The 17,674-nt window shown below is 39.2% G+C and overlaps 1 protein-coding gene across 1 annotated transcript; it reads left to right on the top strand.

The window, feature by feature from the left end:
* The first annotated feature begins 1,969 nt into the window (after nt 1-1,969).
* On the top strand, nt 1,970-4,358 carry foxg1a (forkhead box G1a). Its single transcript, XM_024412820.2, has one exon. It carries the CDS (start codon nt 2,166-2,168, stop codon nt 3,402-3,404), a length of 1,239 nt encoding a protein of 412 aa, XP_024268588.1. The 5' UTR covers nt 1,970-2,165; the 3' UTR covers nt 3,405-4,358.
* Nucleotides 4,359-17,674: the final 13,316 nt, after the last annotated feature.

The following is a 17,674-nucleotide window of genomic DNA, read 5'->3' as shown; positions in this document are numbered from 1 at the left end:
GTTTTTGGCCAGTGTTTTTCCATTGACAAACTGTTACATGTCTCTCCAGAAATGTGATAAAAATTAAGTGCGTTACAATAACAGCATCACTATTGTTATTATTATTATTACGTAGGCTATTGTTGTGGTTATTATTATTGTGGTAATAATAGCAGCCAAAAGTATCCATGGTAGCCATTCGTCATAGCACTGTCTTGAATCATCCGTGACTAACCACAAGACGACATATTGCATATCATAACAACATAATGAAATGACCAAAATAGGCAAAATAACATTCTGTTTTTTGTTTCATTGTGTTGTTAAAGGAAAACGAACTATGACTGTTATACAACTATGTGTTATTTTTGGATATCTATGCGTATATGTAATCACTATTTTAACATTTCTTAAAACACATGATGTTGGCTTGACATTTTTAACAAATGCCACTAATATTTACATGAGTGTGCATCAACAGTAGGTCGAGCCAAAAAAAGTCACCTTGTGGGAATTCACGAGGCTCTCTGTTTGTATCTCTCCTTCCCCTCAGTTATTTCTCTCCTGTGCGCTTGTGCGCTCTCTGCTTGGTGAATTTGTCTCTGCGTGTGGGTGTGTGTGTATGTGTGTGTGCGCACGCGCGTGCGTGTGTGTGTCGCTCATCCTGACAAATATCCATATGAGTTTACCTTAACACACAAATACAACAACACAAATAGACAGCTATAATATAATAAACTGGCCTGACCTGGAGCTGGTCTAAGCTGAGCTATGTGAAAACCTATGATGTTCAACATTTAGGCTACTCGTTCTCGCAAGGCTGTTACGCACCTGGACTAAAGGAATACATTTGTGTTTGAATGTAATATTTCAGATGAAGACAATGGAGGATGGGTTATGACAATTGACTCGAAGGTGCAAGGCTTGTTTCTTGGAGCGTTATGACCACTGGGGACACATATTTGTAGGCTAAATATACTAGTACAGTTCTCCCCTATCGATAAATTCCCACTATGACTGAGAACCCTTTGTAAAAAAAGGTTTAAACAGTTTTTGTGTTTATAATCCCGGTAATAACGGCTCACCCTTGCTCTCTAAATTGCAACATCCCTTGTTACCTTGTTACCCGTCATCGTGATTTACTAGTATGGTGATAATTATTCTCATTATAGGCCTAGGTATTATGTAGTAGCCTACCACCAATATGAATACTAGGCCTATAGGCTACTACACTAGGCATACAACTATTAGCAGGAAAGCCTACTACAACTGGTAGGCGAGTTATAGTAAGCCTAACAATTATACTAATAATGATATGTTTGTGACGTTTGCAACGCCGCATAGCCTATTGGAAAAAATATATGGATTACTTCTCAAAACGGTAACTCCAAACCATTACGCACGAGCGCACGATGGAGATCTTGGGCTCCAAGTAGCGGTGGGCCGAGGGTTGAATTTACTTGAGCTCTAAAAAGATGGACCGTAAACAAACATTATTAATTATGAATTAAGTATATTTAAATACTACCTGAACATTTAATAAGGACCACTGTGCTACTGTGGAGATCTCCATATAAAAAACACAAATTAATATAATATTCTTTAACGTTTAATCTAATATCAACATTTTAATAGTAGGCTACTTATGCTTGAGACATAAAGTAGTACCTCTCCTCGGTCGCTACATTTATGTGTCCCTCTTGTGTTTATTTCCATGGGAATGTACACAAACTTTTGAAGACGCAGAGATATGTTGAATCAGCAATCTGGAAATATCAAGAGCAGTTAAATGGATTAAGGTTAGCCATATGTGGTATATTTTCTTGGTATGATTTTTGTCGGAGAAAGAAAACCTTTGTTGATGGGGATGAGCCCATTCTGCGTTGCATTGGTGGATGTGTATCCTTGCGCACTTCAGCAACAGCTAAGAACTGCTCTGTGATTGGCTGGAAGGAGGGAGGACGCGTTAATACTTATGGTGCTGTGGTTGGCTCTCAACTGTAAAGGTTCAACCATTTTTTGTTTACATCTTAGTGTCTGTGGCTCCATAATTAATTGTAGCTATCTGTCTCCTATCGATGTGCCGTAAAGAACATGAAATAGTTGTTTTTTATTAGCAGAGTTGCAGGCGTAAGAGATTGAGACACAACTGTGCTGCTGCTTGTTGTCATTTTACCTTGCGTGTGATGTTGGATATGGGAGAACGGAAAGAAGTGAAAATGATTCCTAAATCATCGTTCAGTATAAACAGTCTGGTGCCTGAAGCCGTCCAAAGTGACAACCACCACAGAACCGTCCACGAGGAAGAGGAGAAGATTCCTTTACCTACCCTGGTGCAGGACCCAAAGTCGGAGAACATTTGCACCAAAATCGAAAATTCGTCCAATGAAACGACTTGCACTGACGAGAAGGAAAAACAGGAAGAGAAGAAGGATAGCAAAGAGGGGGAGAGCGGTGGGAAAGATGGTGAAAAGAAAAACGGCAAGTACGAGAAACCACCATTTAGCTATAATGCTTTAATTATGATGGCTATTCGGCAGAGTCCGGAGAAACGACTAACTCTGAACGGTATTTACGAGTTCATTATGAAGAATTTCCCCTATTACCGGGAGAACAAGCAGGGTTGGCAGAATTCCATCAGGCATAACCTCAGCCTAAACAAATGTTTTGTTAAAGTCCCGCGGCACTATGATGACCCGGGTAAGGGGAACTACTGGATGCTTGACCCCTCGAGTGACGATGTGTTTATCGGTGGGACAACCGGCAAACTTCGTAGGAGATCGACCACATCCAGGGCAAAGTTGGCTTTTAAGCGAGGCGCTCGCCTTACTTCCACGGGGTTGACCTTTATGGATAGAGCCGGCTCTCTATATTGGCCAATGTCACCGTTTCTTTCGCTTCACCATCCGAGGGCCAGCAGCGCGTTGAGCTACAATGGGACATCATCGCCATACCCTAGTCATCCTATGTCCTACAGTACAATGTTGACTCAAAACAGTTTGGGGAACAACCATTCTTTCCCTTCTTCCAATGGCCTGAGTGTTGACAGACTTGTGAATGGAGACATTCCCTATGCCACTCATCACCTAACGGCGGCGGCGTTGGCGGCCTCTGTGCCATGTGGTCTATCCGTGCCCTGCTCCGGGACTTACTCTTTAAACCCATGTTCGTCCATAAACCTCCTTGCAGGACAGACAAGTTACTTTTTCCCCCATGTCCCGCATCCATCAATGACCTCCCAGAGCAGCGCTTCGATGGCGGCCAGGGTTGCCTCCTCCTCCTCCTCCCCGCAGGCGCCATCATCTCTTCCCTGTGAGTCCTTAAGGTCTTCTCTACCAAGTTTCTCTTCTGGACTTTCTGGAGGACTTTCTGATTACTTCACACATCATAATCAAGGGTCAACTTCAAATCCACTTATACACTAACAAAACATCCCACGGGAGCAAGACTGTAAGTGAACATTTTACACCCATTTACATTGTAAAATATATAAAGAAAAGCGAAATTAAACAAAGAGAAAACAAAATGAAAGCAGCCCGAACTGAAGCCCAGGTATTTTTTATTAATATTCTGCATTTATTTCTCTGTACATAATGTAATGTGTCGGGGAGTTGTTTATTATTCCACTGTCAGCAACGTGCAATGTGATACGGAAAAAAACGAAGAGAACGTAGTTTTTGGACTGAGGCATTACCTTAGAATGTGTATTTAAATTGTGTCTGCAGATTTGCCTAATTTTAATATTAAGAATCTTGTGATCTAATACCATCACATGAACCACCAGTCTCCATGTTTGCAGTATTATCACGTATCATGAGTGCGCTGGTGGAATATGATTGTTGCAAAGCAATTCAACACTAATTTTAATTGTTTCTTTTCAAATAAATGTGTTTTTAAAATGCAGAATAACCATACCAACCCATGGCTGTTTGTTATTTTGTCCTCTCCCATAATGAACAAAGTAGTAGGCTACTTTATACTGACATTCATTTATATATAGGCTAATATTTTCACAATGTTATACTTTATAGACCAAAGAATGGGTTTAGAAAAAATACTCGAGAATTTCACTATTCAACACCAGAACAGATTCAGAAGGGGACAAAATGAACGAATGCCTTTTAACTTGTGTTGTGCATATTGTACTGTATGTGGTCACCACCTGGTCACATCCATTTTGTAATTAGTCAAATGTCAATATACCTATTGTAATTATAGGTTAACTTTGCGAACGTGTAACCCGTGTTGAGCAAATGCCTCATAAAAATATGGAGTGATTGTTTATGTCGTCTTTAAATTTCATGGTTGTGATATTGTGGTCTTATTCCCGTGTTTGTCGCTAAAACTGTTTATCGAACAAAATAAAATAATAGGTTACGTCCATATCTGATGAAAACTTTGTCTTTTTTTCCATTCGTATTACAATAGTAGTACGTTTCGGTTGTTATGTTGTATGTGGTTGTTAATTGGATGGCTGCGCAGGCAACATTGTGCGGGTATAGGACCTAGGCCTTTTTCGTTCAGCTTTTGGCTTTGAGAACCAACTGGCACAGAAATGTTTCAGCTTCCTTTGCCTTCCTTATTTTGACCACTTGGTACTTAATATTTGTTAGTTAAAAACAAACCAGTCCTACCCATGTTAAATAAACTACAACCACAAATGACAAATAGTGTTCTAAAGTGATGCGTAAAAGTTGACACATCTAGTAGTAGGCCTGCATAATGCCGAGACTAATCATGGTCTCGTGCAGGCTGCTTAAGGTTTTGGATACGGTTTGAACGCTTTAACCGCTGTTGTTTGTGTGGTCTTGTATTTGGCCTCCTCCCATCTCATATCTTCTATTTGATGAGTAATGATGTATTAGCTTCGGGGGCATGACTTGTTTAAAAGTGAAGTGTTATGGATTGCAATGCAGACCAGGTCATACATGGTTTCCTAAAGGCACTGTGTTTTAATGTAGCCTACATAAATAATAAGGAAATGCATGACATGTCTACTACGACCTGTGGAATACTTTCCACTTCCTGGTTTCTTTGTTTTTGTTTTTTAAATTCCAAATGATAGTAAGGCCTAATGCAAATGAAACACAACATAAGCGTATAACTTTCAATACTGTGCGGTCAGTAATTTGTTCATTTCCTAAAGACCATCGTGTTAAATGAGTCTGAATGTAATGCAATAACCTTACTGCTTTTCACAATGGACTAGTGCAACTCAATATCTCCTCGCTAGATGTTATCGTTCAGATGTTAAATGGGGTGACCACTCAAAAGACAAAGACCGAATGAGGTAGGGTTAAATCTTGAAGAAATATATCTTCCTAAACTACGGAAATATATAGGTGCTACTAGAAATAATGATACATTTGAAGCAGAAAATGTCGTTTCTCACCCATTTCTAAAATAGTATTTAGATGTATTCGTAGTTTAATAAGAAATTTTAAAAAGCGAATTATGTTAATATTCTTATTTCAAGTTTAGGCTATGCCCACAGGGAATATTTAGAATAAAATAAATTGCAACTGGCAAAATAATACTTGTTAGGTTTAAATTTAATATGATTTTTATGCTTATGATTATCACTAGGATTATTATTTTGTATTTAACCTTTATTTAGCTCGGCAAGTCAGTAGAGTACAGTATTTGTTTATATATCAATGTGCGAGTTTTTCGCTTGCCCCTGCCTTCAGTCTTCCTCCTGAGTTTCAGCCACAACAATTAGTAATCAATATACCTGAACCACAGAGGACTCATATTTATGTATTATATTTAGAACAAAGCATCAACTGAAGGATTGCGTGCCAAGCGTTGGTCTTTTATGACTGGGTTGCTTTATGCTATACTGTGTGGATGATGTAACAGCTAATCAAGGCGGAAATATAGGCTAAAAGTTACTGTCTGTCAGCAAAATGGTAGCTATTTTTAAAGTGAAGAACTTCAAGGGATTGGGTAAGGGCGTGGTTGTACCTCATAGCGATAGCATAGCGATTTGAGGACATCCTCCTGCCTTGTAATCTCCCCATATAGGCTATGGTTCAACCCAGCCACCGGCTACTGAAGAGGCCTAGGGCTACTACAAAGCATATTACCACCGGAAGTGACAAAATCGATTACATATCTAGACCAAAATCTCGACCTTTAGGCCGTGTTAGACAAAATAAACATTTTGATGTAACCCACATAGGCCTATGCACAATCAACTAAACAGCCTACGACAAACACACATGTTTTTCTTCAAATGAATGATACCACTGATTTTAGAATAACGCCATATCACACGGAATGACATGGACCTCAAGACATAGAAACCCGCCGCTTAAGGTAGTTAACAAATATACATATTTACGAATATATGTTGACGCAGTCACGTAATGATAACAATTGACTTTGCATTTTTACGCACGTTTACGCACTGATGGGTATAGCGGGCATATGATGTCTATTTGTTGTCCAATAAGACGCTGCATGCACCAAATCCTGCTTTACTGCATGTAACTAACAGCTGTGTGGCAGGGCACGTGCAGTTCACATACTTGATCCTAACCGGCTTCAGTATACACGTAGAGGAGCAATCCCGAGGCTCAGCGCGCACGGGCCTAAACAGACACCCAACTCTCTGACCACAAACATTAACGTCATCAACATGAACAACAAGAGCAACAACAGCCATTGGTGCTGCTGCGTCAGCAGCAATACTAATAATAATACTTACTTTAATTGAATTAATTCATTGTCTGTGTGTGTGAAGAAAGCTCGCATTGGCCATTGTCTAGAATACGGTGTAGGTCTACGACTCGCAGATTGAGGGCGCTAGAATCTTTTCGAAGGCTAGAGCAGATATAATATATCATGCTCTGGGTGTCTTTTTTGATAGCCACCTTAACCCTGCGTGGCTAACAATGCGTGCTGTGATGTGGAGAGAAGCGTTAGGGTTATGATAGGGAAGAGCAAGGCTGGAAAAAGTGCAGGCAAAGATATTTTCAGTTATTTATGATTCCCTCCCAGTAATAAACAAAGTAGTAAGGTGCTGGTCAGAGACGTTGACGTAAAAAGTCTCAATATTAAGTAAACATCTGTCCATTATATGTAGACCTGTAACATATTTACAACACATTGGTGAAGTAATTAGTTGTAATAGTATTATTGTTTGTGTGTGTGTTTGTGTGTGTGTGTGGGGGGGTAGGGGGGGGGGTAGGTGTACAGGTCGCGGTTAGTTTGTTCAAGCATGTCATGCCAAGGCCCACACCACACCAGTGCGATTAAATGTTGCGGAAAGCTGGTTCAACAAGGCACTTATTTTTTTGCGGTAGTCTGGCAAACTTGTCCCCAGCTTGTGAGAAGCAACAGGCTTCCATCAAACAACTAGCCACACAAGCAATAATAAAATATTTGTTGTAGTCTCTGACTGTATTGCTTGGCTAGAGGTTCGTGTGAACGAAGTAGAAAACATTCGACAGATCGTGAATAATCGTTTTAATGAGTGTGTAAAGCGTGCGACTTTGTGCACGGAGGTGTCGGGTTAAACAAACAGCCCCCGTATCCTGACGAAATCCGATTGTGTCATTTCGTATTCTTTCCGTAAAACTACAGATCCTACACGGGGCTCCAATCGTATGAAATAACAACTATTTCTTCAACCGATATGATCTCTATTTATTGTTATTTGTAGCCTATTCATGCTCGAACACTTTCTTTCAATATCCTATCGATACAAAAACAAATAGCTGGCCTCGTCAAAGGGCTACTGGCCCGATTTAGATTTTATAATGCATTTCATTAGGATACCATTATTCGAGTGTGCTTTGAGAGTGCATCTCTGCATTAAAAAAAAACTTGTTGTAAACCTTATTTTCGTATAGCTTTTTTTTGTATAAAGATGAACTCTTCATCTTGCATATTCACTCAATAATGAGCCGTAATTAACGAAAAAAAAACTTGTGATATCCTTTTGTTCCCACAGGCTACAAGTTAGTTATAGGTTACATCAAAATACATAAATTGCGCTGGAACTTATTCCATAAAGTTGACTAAATAAAGGATCGTGTGTGTGTGTGTGGTTTTGCAAAGTAATTATCTGCTTGTGTAATTGACCAGTGAAATGCTGGCATAGCATATCTCAATTGCTAATATTTGTATTATTATAGACGGTTCTTATTATCTGCCTCGAGCAAATATTAAAGTTTTAGCTATAGGACTATATAACTGCAGATGCCTACAATCATGCGAAACATTATTAGGGATATTGATAGGTGACAGTGACAGAAAGTGGCAAAACTTCGTGTGTGTGATCGCCGCCGGTAGGTTAGTATCCTGTGACCAATATGTTTGTGCACACGCCTGTATTGGTATGCACATGTTGGGGAACATAATGCTGTTGCATACAACCCAGTTTTATGAATTTGTCAACAAGCAGATTCATCCACAAACAATGAATGATTGCTTCGCTTCTGCCTTGTGGAAATTAGAACAATGGGAGGGTCCGTGTTTTGGCTAGGCTATATGTATCCTCGATCAAGCTTCACGTTTAGACTAGGGCCTACTTGACAGATTCATAAGCCTACAAAGTACCAACATTCCTGACTTTATGTTAAGTTTCAAGTTGTATTTGTCACATGCACAAGTAGAGTGAAATGCTTAACTTTGCAAGCCTTTCCCAACAATGCAGTAGCCTATTCAATATCAAAATAATCCGAAAAATAAAATGGAAACATGAGAAAAAATAAATAAGAAAGGAATAAAAATGTGTAGGTCATTAGACAAATTTACTTCAAGTTGATTCATGGTTGAAGACTGTTGGAAGCGTACTTATTGTCGCTATTGAGACATTATTATGTCCTTTGATTGATCACGCCGGGCGCTCACCTGAGGCAACTTGTCACACTCATGCGCATGTTGCTGACCTGGTGCTCAAAGTTGATTGTTTAGCTTAAATTTGGTGTAGGAGGTGCATCATCGCAACTTTTATATATTAAGCTATACTAACGTCCGTTGTTGCTGTTGTTTATAAATATGCCCTATACCCAGGCATATACATAGACTAAACCTAAACATTTAGCAGTGCGACCAAATTCTAACCATATTCTGAAACATTGGTGCTCGTCTAACTGACAGCGAATACAATGATGGACAGATTTGAAGAACAATTAAGCCTACGAAGCATGAGAGCGATTTTGGAGAACTGTTATTTTTACAACTTGGCAAAGCTTGAGGTATAAGGCTATATATGGCCAGGTCCTTTGACATAATCCCGCAGAGTGGTATTCATTCAATAGAGGCCCAAAGACTATATCAGAGAGTTTTCTTTCTACATAGACGGCATTGTTAAAACCAACATTTGTCTGTTGAACGTGGTCACAGAAGGGGGCACCACCTGGGTGAAGGCAACCAGGTGATGATTGTGTATAATAATACTAATCATAATTGTAATATAGCTTTTGGAATGATCAATGATAATGACAGAATATTTTTTAAATAATCAAATATTTGTTATTATTAGGATATTGTTTCATTTTATTTTGCAGTATTGTATTGTTATTACTTCACTACTAAATATAATACTAGTGGGCCATTTCTCTTCTCGCTAAATGTAACTATTATTTTGGTTTAACCCGTGCAATAGGCTACGCGTTCACACATACATTTCCTTTGAAGACACCTGGGTATATAGCCTAACCATCAGAAGTGTAGCATATTCAAGCGATGGCTTGGATTCACACCTCTGATGGTTTCATGTTTCAAACTACATCTATACACTCAGAGCCACAAAGCGTTGTGGTTAGCATGGATGTTTCCAAGAATGTAGGCTACAGAAAAAAACATTAAAGATATCGTCGATTTATTAGAGGCATAGTAATAGCGATAGTATGAAATATATTCACTTTATAATTCAATTTGTAGTTTTAATTTCAATATCTTAACTTTAGTTGTGTATATTTTATATTTTCGTTTTGTCAACTTCCGTGAGAGAGAATGATTTGCCTTGCCATGTTTATACTCTGTAGACTTTTTAAATTAATATTTAAAACAATCTAATAATATAGCACATATGTTTATGATGATGATGATTATTATTAGGCCTAGTAGTAGTGTAATAGTATACCTATTCCTAGTGGTACTGGTAGTAGACTAGCCCTATACGTGTAATAGTATACAGTAGTAGTATCTTGACAGCAGTTGTGACTGAAGCACTCGCACGTTTTGTCTGGTTTCGGTTCCTCATGCGCTGTAAGATGATATTTGGAAAGGAATAGCAACTAAACCGGTTCATATGCTACCCCAACCACCGGATAGTTGATATGCCTACAATTTACGGACATTTCTGTCTATATTTGCATTGTTATAAATGCCTGAATGAGCTCAGTACAACCACACCTTTACACAATACAACTACTACTGTTGTAACCTCCTCAGCTTCCGAGAACAAGAGGTCCAATTGATGAAGATGCTTCTGAAGGGTAGGTCTGCAGCAGGCTTTATAGGCCTACTTTGAACAAATATTTTATTTCATACAGTAAAAAGGTTTAATAAACATATTTCTCGTTTTTTTATTACGGTATTTTGAACCATTAGATCCATAGGTCTTGTGTGAAAATCATAGCCTACTGACTGCACCTTTAATGGGGTAGCGGGTGTCGGTCTCTACATCTGAACAGGCTAGCTAAAACCATTCAAGTTTGAAGTGTCTCAATTCTTTGTTCTTAAAGCAAAAACATAAAGTAAAAACGTTTGATATATCTACACACACACACACACACACACACACACATATATATATATATATATATATATATATACAAGATGGCTATTAAGATGACTATTAAACCCACTATATCTATTGCCACTGGCCCATTATAACGACTAGGCTACTTCATGGCCTATATTCGACTGACTGGCGCTTTGATGCATTCTCTATGAGCTACAATACATCGAATTGATATCAAGACAGGATGTGAGAAAAGATTTTTGCTCTTCATTATCGATATTTAAGAAAAATCAATACATTCGGTTGAATTTCCTCTTGTATGTGTGTTCAAATAGATGTAATTTGTTAAACACTTCCATGATTTTGTTGGACATTTAAACAATGTCATATGAATCTACAGGAATTCAAATATAGGCCCTAGCGTTCGCACATTTTTTGTTCAGATCGCTTGTGCTAATTAGTTGGAAATTAGATTGCATACAATTATTCATATCCCTTCCACATGTTCAGCACTGCCTAATTTCCTCCCTTGTTGCGTGTAGAGAGATAGTGGAATGGATTATTCTCCGATGACAAAACAGTCTGCGCGTAATGGCAGGGATTAAATCCGCAAACAAACATAATTAGATTGCTGCTGTATTAAGTTCTAAAATATTTTTCACACATTGGACTCAGTTCTCAGCTTCTCACCCACTTTTCGTTTGACCCCTGAAAAAAGAATGAAGATTTTTTTTTTATCCCGTCTTTTAGGGGTGAGGTAGGTTGTCTGTCAGTGAGGTGTAGGCGACAGTCTGTCTACAAGCCGTAAGCTGATCTGGAGAGTGCTGGAGGAAAACGGGCAAGATTCCGGGCTTGCAAGTCGAGATATCGATCTACCTCAACCGCCTTAACAAAGACTCACCTGTTTGCCTTGTTCATACTTTATTTTATGCAGTCTAATGCTTGTTTTGTTTGACTTTTCTTTTATTTCCATGGATCTGAGCTTTGATACACTTTTGGGAGTACATAAACACCGTGTTGTACCTGGACATCCCCATCTCCCGTGGAGCTCCGGTGGTTGAAAGTCAAGACCCCCCCCCCCTCTCTCGCTCTATCTCTCGCTCTCTCTCTCTCGCTCTCTCTCTCTCGTCTTTTCTCTCGCCAGCCTCACCCACTCATAGACCGGAACAGAAAATTACTCTTCGTTGTATTTCGAATCAGGCTGGGCATAAAAGTTTTCATTCAGCCGAATAGTGTCCAATAACATCCAACGTGAGATACAACTAACTACTCCATTATGGCCTCCAGTTAATGTTTCATAAATTGGATCCACTAAAGGGTCGTTTATTATTTATCACCCTTCTCCTTGAGCTGCTTGTTAAACATATCAAGATTAGTTTCTGGGGCTTGTATGACTATTCAGCCCCAGTAGTGGCGCGCAGATCCCTCCATTCACCATTGACCACTCCTTTAAAACAGTTACAATATGACAGTGTTATGTGTTGTGGTGGAGTGTTTGTTCTGAATTTCATTTTTAAATAAATAATCAACAGTCAGCGATGCTCCATAAAGCAAGGATATTGCGTTTCCAACCCGTTAGAGATTGAAAGATGATCAAAAACGGTTGATAGTGCGTTTTTATGAGGAGACATGCCTCTTGGTAGTGTAGGCCTACCAATACTATACATGTGAGTCTATAGTCTCAAATATGAGTCTATACTTTCAAAAAAATCATAAAATATATTGGGAGATCGCATTCCCACCTGAAGCCATTACAGAAATCACGTCTATAAATTGAAATGCGGATATCCACTCTCTTACGCACCATTCGCTTGGACTCAAAGACCCACTCCAACAACATGATGCGGGGAGTCAAAAAATCTCGATTTCTATTTTAATTTCAGCGTTCTTATGACAAACGTTGTAATTGCATGACAGATTGAATTAACCCCTGTGTTATGCAGACCTGGCATATCCTGCTGACATTTTGCACTCCCACACCGGAGTAATAGCGGGCTAACTTCTTTAGCTGCTGTGTTTTAACAGGTTGGGTCATTGCGTGCTCTGGTGATCTATAAGCCAGCATTATAGATCCGTAAAGTGGATATCACATGTAGCCTATTAGTGCCAATGGTGAGGGTAATAAGTCTAACCTTAGAATGAGGGAAAACCCTCTCCACCAAACACACTAAATTATTATTCCGTAAAGTGGATTTGAACCGTAATTAATATTCTCATCAATACACGTCATGAAGTATACTGATGGCTGCATCTTGATGAAGTAGTATGCAGTCTGGGTAGAGTTATAGTGGGAGTGTGTGTGTGTACGTGTAAGTGCGTGTAAGGGGCTGTTGTGCTGTGCATGGGCATAAGTTGTGTTATGTGGAAACAGGGGTGTTTGGGGTGCCCTCTTCCTGACCTGAGCCCCTGGCGCTCTAATAGTCTGTGCATGAGCCCGTGACTCTCTGAATAGTTTTCACTACTCATCCCTCCCTGCCTGACTGAGTGCGTGCTTGAGAGAGATATATTTTGGATTTCATGTTCAATTAAAAGCATTAAAGTAATACATGCACTTATACAAACAATAAACAAGCAATTATGCAAAGAATATGGTATAATTTTCTGTACATTTGTGATGTAGGCTATAATCAAAACAAGTTACTTCATAGAACATCTATGTCATTGTTAACATTATTAGGACTTTTGTTTTGGATGAAGAAACACTGTATGAAATAAAAACATCAACTGAAATTGTTATTATTTTATTTGAACAAGTAATACAACAACAAACATATTGGCACACTGTTTCAATACTCCAGCACCCGCCCCTATCTAGGATTACTGCATTGAACCTTTTCCCAAAATGTTTTATGAGATTTAAAAACACACTGGGAGAGATCTTAGACCATTCCTCCATCCACAATCTTTCCAGATCCTTAATATCCTTTGTCTGCACTCATGCCCTCTTCAATTCAAATCACGACTTTTCAATGGTGTTCAAGTCCAGAGACTGAGATGGCCATTGCAAAATGTTGATTTTGTGGTCAATTAACCATTTCTTTGTGGATTTTGTTGCTTGTTGGCACCCCTAAAGAAGATCCACTTGCAGCCAAGTTTCAGCCTCCTGGCAAAGACAACCAGGTTTTGGCTAAAAATAGTTCTGGGACTTGGTTGAGTTCATGATGCCGTTGACCTTAACAAGGGCCGCAGGGCCAGTGGAAGCAAAACAGCCCCATAACATCAAAGATCCACCACCATATTGCATAGTAGGTATGAGGTTCTATTCTGTATATTCATCCTTCTTTTGAGGCCAAACCCACCGCTGGTGTGCGTGGCCAAATAGCTCTATTTTTGTCTCATCTGACCATAGCACCCAGTTCCAATACAACCTGCCAATGCCGTTTAGCAAACTCCAGTCTTTTATATTTGTTTGTTGCTCTCAATAAAGGCTTTTTTTTATGGCAACCAAGATGACCCCAAGATACGACCAAGTTCTGTACTTCTCCCACTGTGGCCCTTGGACTTTTCTTTGCATCCTGAAACAACCATCCTCACTATGCGTGGGGACTAGATACACTTGCGTCCAATACCGGTTTTAAACGTCTTAATTGTTGCCTGAATAGTGGTAAGTGCATATTTGTTTTTTTCAGTAGTTTTTTTTGTACCCATTGTCTGATTTATGAAGGTCAACAACCATTTGTCTCTTTTTATTTGTGAGTTCTTTGCCTTTCCCCATGGTGATGGATGACAAAGGGATTTTACATGAGTGTTACCTCATTTTTATACCCCAGTGAAACAGGACACCATGGAAGTCCACAAGACAGTTCCCTAAGCTGAGATACATTTTTACAAAGTAGAATGTTAATGCTAATATCATTTTGTTTGATTTTATTAAGTCTTTGGAGTTCCCAATAATTCAGAAATGTTTTGTTGTTGTACTTGTTAAATAAAATATATTTCTCTGAGCTATTATATTAGTATAAAAGGATATAATTGTTATGTTTTGTTGTTGCATATGATATAGCGTGGTATTTGTATTATTTATTTTATACAGTCTTTTTTGCTCATCTTTATCAAGGGTTCCAATATATTTGAAGGTGACTGTACACTGAATCCCCAAATGTACAGCTTCTGTCCTATTGAGAGTATGTATGCCCGGTTTGTAGTCTGCCTTATATGTTGTCTTGGGCATAAGAATATTTTGGCATCCACTGCATCTCTCTGACAGTCCAATCTGGTGAGACATGTTTTGCCAATATTAGTGGTAAAAATGTTTCCTGCTGCTAGCCATAATGCATGTCCGTTAACAACATTAATACATTCTCTGCAAATGACAAGTAGGTTTGTATGCCATCAGTATACTGTTAGAATGCCTTATATGGGTGGTATTTTCTTCTATTTAAACAGAATAGTGGCCCTGTGCTCTAACAATGGCATCCCCCTGAGCTTTGTTTTAATGTTACCTTCTCCCCTGTCAGTCAGGCTAGTCGCTAACTAGATCTGCACTGTTGGGAAAACGACAAGAAATCCACAGATGTGCAGGTCTGTTAGTTTTGGTAACTTTACACACATGAGGCTCCTGAGGGTATCCTAAACATACACTAATGTTACCTTGACAACAATAACAACAGAGCTAGGTGTACAGTTGGGTCCTTCCAGCCATGATTCCCATAAAAATAAAGATAACCATCTCTAAACATGACAATCTCTTTTTGTTGTTGAAAAAAAAAAAAACTTCACCTAATTCTTCAAATAATGTCTTGCCAATTTGAATTACCATTCATCCACCAACATTGTGCTGCTGGATGTGCTACTGTACTGCCCTTTACAAAACACTGCAATTCAAAGTCACTTTAACATCAACATCATCATCCTGTGATTCTATTTACCTCTCCCCTTCCAAAACAATCAAAGGAGGTTTTATGGTTTTGACAGTAGTCTAGTGCAGAGCCAATACAACTCCTTAGGTTTGTTATTGTCTTCCTCCCAGCCTCTCTAGCAGTGGGAGCAGCAGTAGACTGCATCCGCCCCATGATGTGTTGCTCACCCATGCTGAGAATGTTTACTGTTGTAATCAAGGTCCATGTAACTTGTTTGTGAAATGTTTTGCCTTTATGTTTTAGAGGTGCTATATAATTTGCAAATAGTGGGGCACGAAGTCACAGTTTGATTAAATTGCTGTCTGCAAAAAACGAAAACAAAAGAAGCGTTCTACAAAGTGGAGATGTGTTTGAGAATAAAGGAATTTCCTGCTTCCGAAGACAAGCTGATCTAATATTCAGCAAATGTGAGAGTGCGAACGTGTATTTTCATAGGTGCCATTTATATTCATATTTAAAGGAATATTATGGATACATAATGAAACGCGTGATTGTTTAATGTGACTTACAGATGATTTCTCTATTCTGTTTCATTTTTGATTCAATGAAGCTATCTATTCTTTACATTCATTAACATTATACGTCGGCTTCTGTAAATAATTGCACATCAATAACAATATGCCAGCTTCTGACAGTAATAAAATGAGTAGCTATCAGAATTTGTACGTTTTCTAATGATACCATGTTGCATACAGAGCTTCAAACATATGTGATGTCACTATATGGTATTTAGATGATGATGTAACCCCTCGGAGACGTCGCATGGAGCTCCTGGGTTACTAGCTGTGTTTCCCCAACTTTTCCTCAAGTTTGCTGACAGAAAAGAGACTGTGGCTATAAACAGACTCTGTTGTGCTTAAAAGCTCTCAGCCCCTGGGATCCCCGAACAGTGGTTTGAGCTGTCTGAGACCTTTCCAAACATGTTCAGAGGACTAAGGGGAATAAACGTTGACAAACACTTGATTATGAACGGTGTTGCTGGTATTGTAGTTAACATTTTGCATACAATCTTTTCCTAAGGTCAAGGTGGGTCTGTGGAGTTGAAGTTTGTGCGGATTCAGGTTCCAGCCCTTTGTTCCAGATGGATCTGTCTGTTTTTTTTAGGGTCAAAAATCCCCTCGACTTTTTGGTATTTTAAAAGTAAAAAATTGGTTGGTGCATCTGTCTTGCTCTGTGCCTTTTGACACCTTGCCAGGACTGTCTCATTTTGAATGTTGATAACAGATTCAATAAACATTTAATACACCTTCTTCTCTTTTTTTAAATTTACAGTGGGTGAATCAAAACACTCCTTTTGGGGTAATTTAATTTTGTGTTTGTTTTCTCAAACGTGTTTGACCTAAATACATGTGCTATGTTTCTTTTATGTTGTCATGTTTGTTTCCGTATTTATTCCATTGTGGATTATTTCAACTGTAATGCAAATGATGCATTACTACTACGTCATATCAGTAAGGCAGAATACAATGAGGCCAGGTGGTAATAGTCTAAGGGTGAGACCCCCAGCTGCAGCTCACAACAACTAATAGCTGATTGTGAAATTGGTGAACATGTTGTGTAGAGGATGATCAAATTCACATGGGATGACATTTGCTGTTTTCCCCAATACCCAGTGCAACACATTAAACCTTGTCACTGTTGTCATGTCTGCCAGTCCTCCAGTACAGCTCCCAATGTAACTTTCTTGTCAATAATGAGCTTTTCTGGAGTCTCCTCCATCTCCCCCATCTCCCTTGCTCCCCAGGTACTGCCAGGTACTGCCACCTGAAAACGCAACAACAGAAATATTTTTTTTTTATGGTTGGTGGTCTCGCTGTGAAGGTTTCTGAAATTTGTGAAAATCAAAAGGGATGTAGACCCCACCAGCTGAGTTGAACATGGAACCTGGGATGCCCCTGCCACCAATTTTACAGGCCAATTATCTACTTGGAATGGTGGGAGTTGAACAAACAAACAGCAGCCCTGCTGAGTGCTGGCAGGTCTCTGGCTGGTGGGAGACCTCTGAGCCTCTCACGGGGCTTTTACACCAGATCAATTCCTCATCACAAAGCAGAGCCAGCGCCAGCCATGATTCTCCCTGCTCATCCACCCACCCGGTCGCATGGGCTCCACGCCAACCACCAACCACTTTTCA

The sequence above is a fragment of the Oncorhynchus tshawytscha genome, linkage group LG11 (assembly GCF_018296145.1).
Source record: "Oncorhynchus tshawytscha isolate Ot180627B linkage group LG11, Otsh_v2.0, whole genome shotgun sequence".
NCBI lineage: Eukaryota > Metazoa > Chordata > Actinopteri > Salmoniformes > Salmonidae > Oncorhynchus > Oncorhynchus tshawytscha.
This window is presented reverse-complemented; position numbering and strand designations above follow the sequence as displayed.

Excerpts from the sequence above, each read along its gene's own strand:
- foxg1a (XM_024412820.2), top strand. The coding sequence starts at position 2,166 with ATGTTGGATATGGGAGAACGGAAAGAAGTGAAAATGATTCCTAAATCA.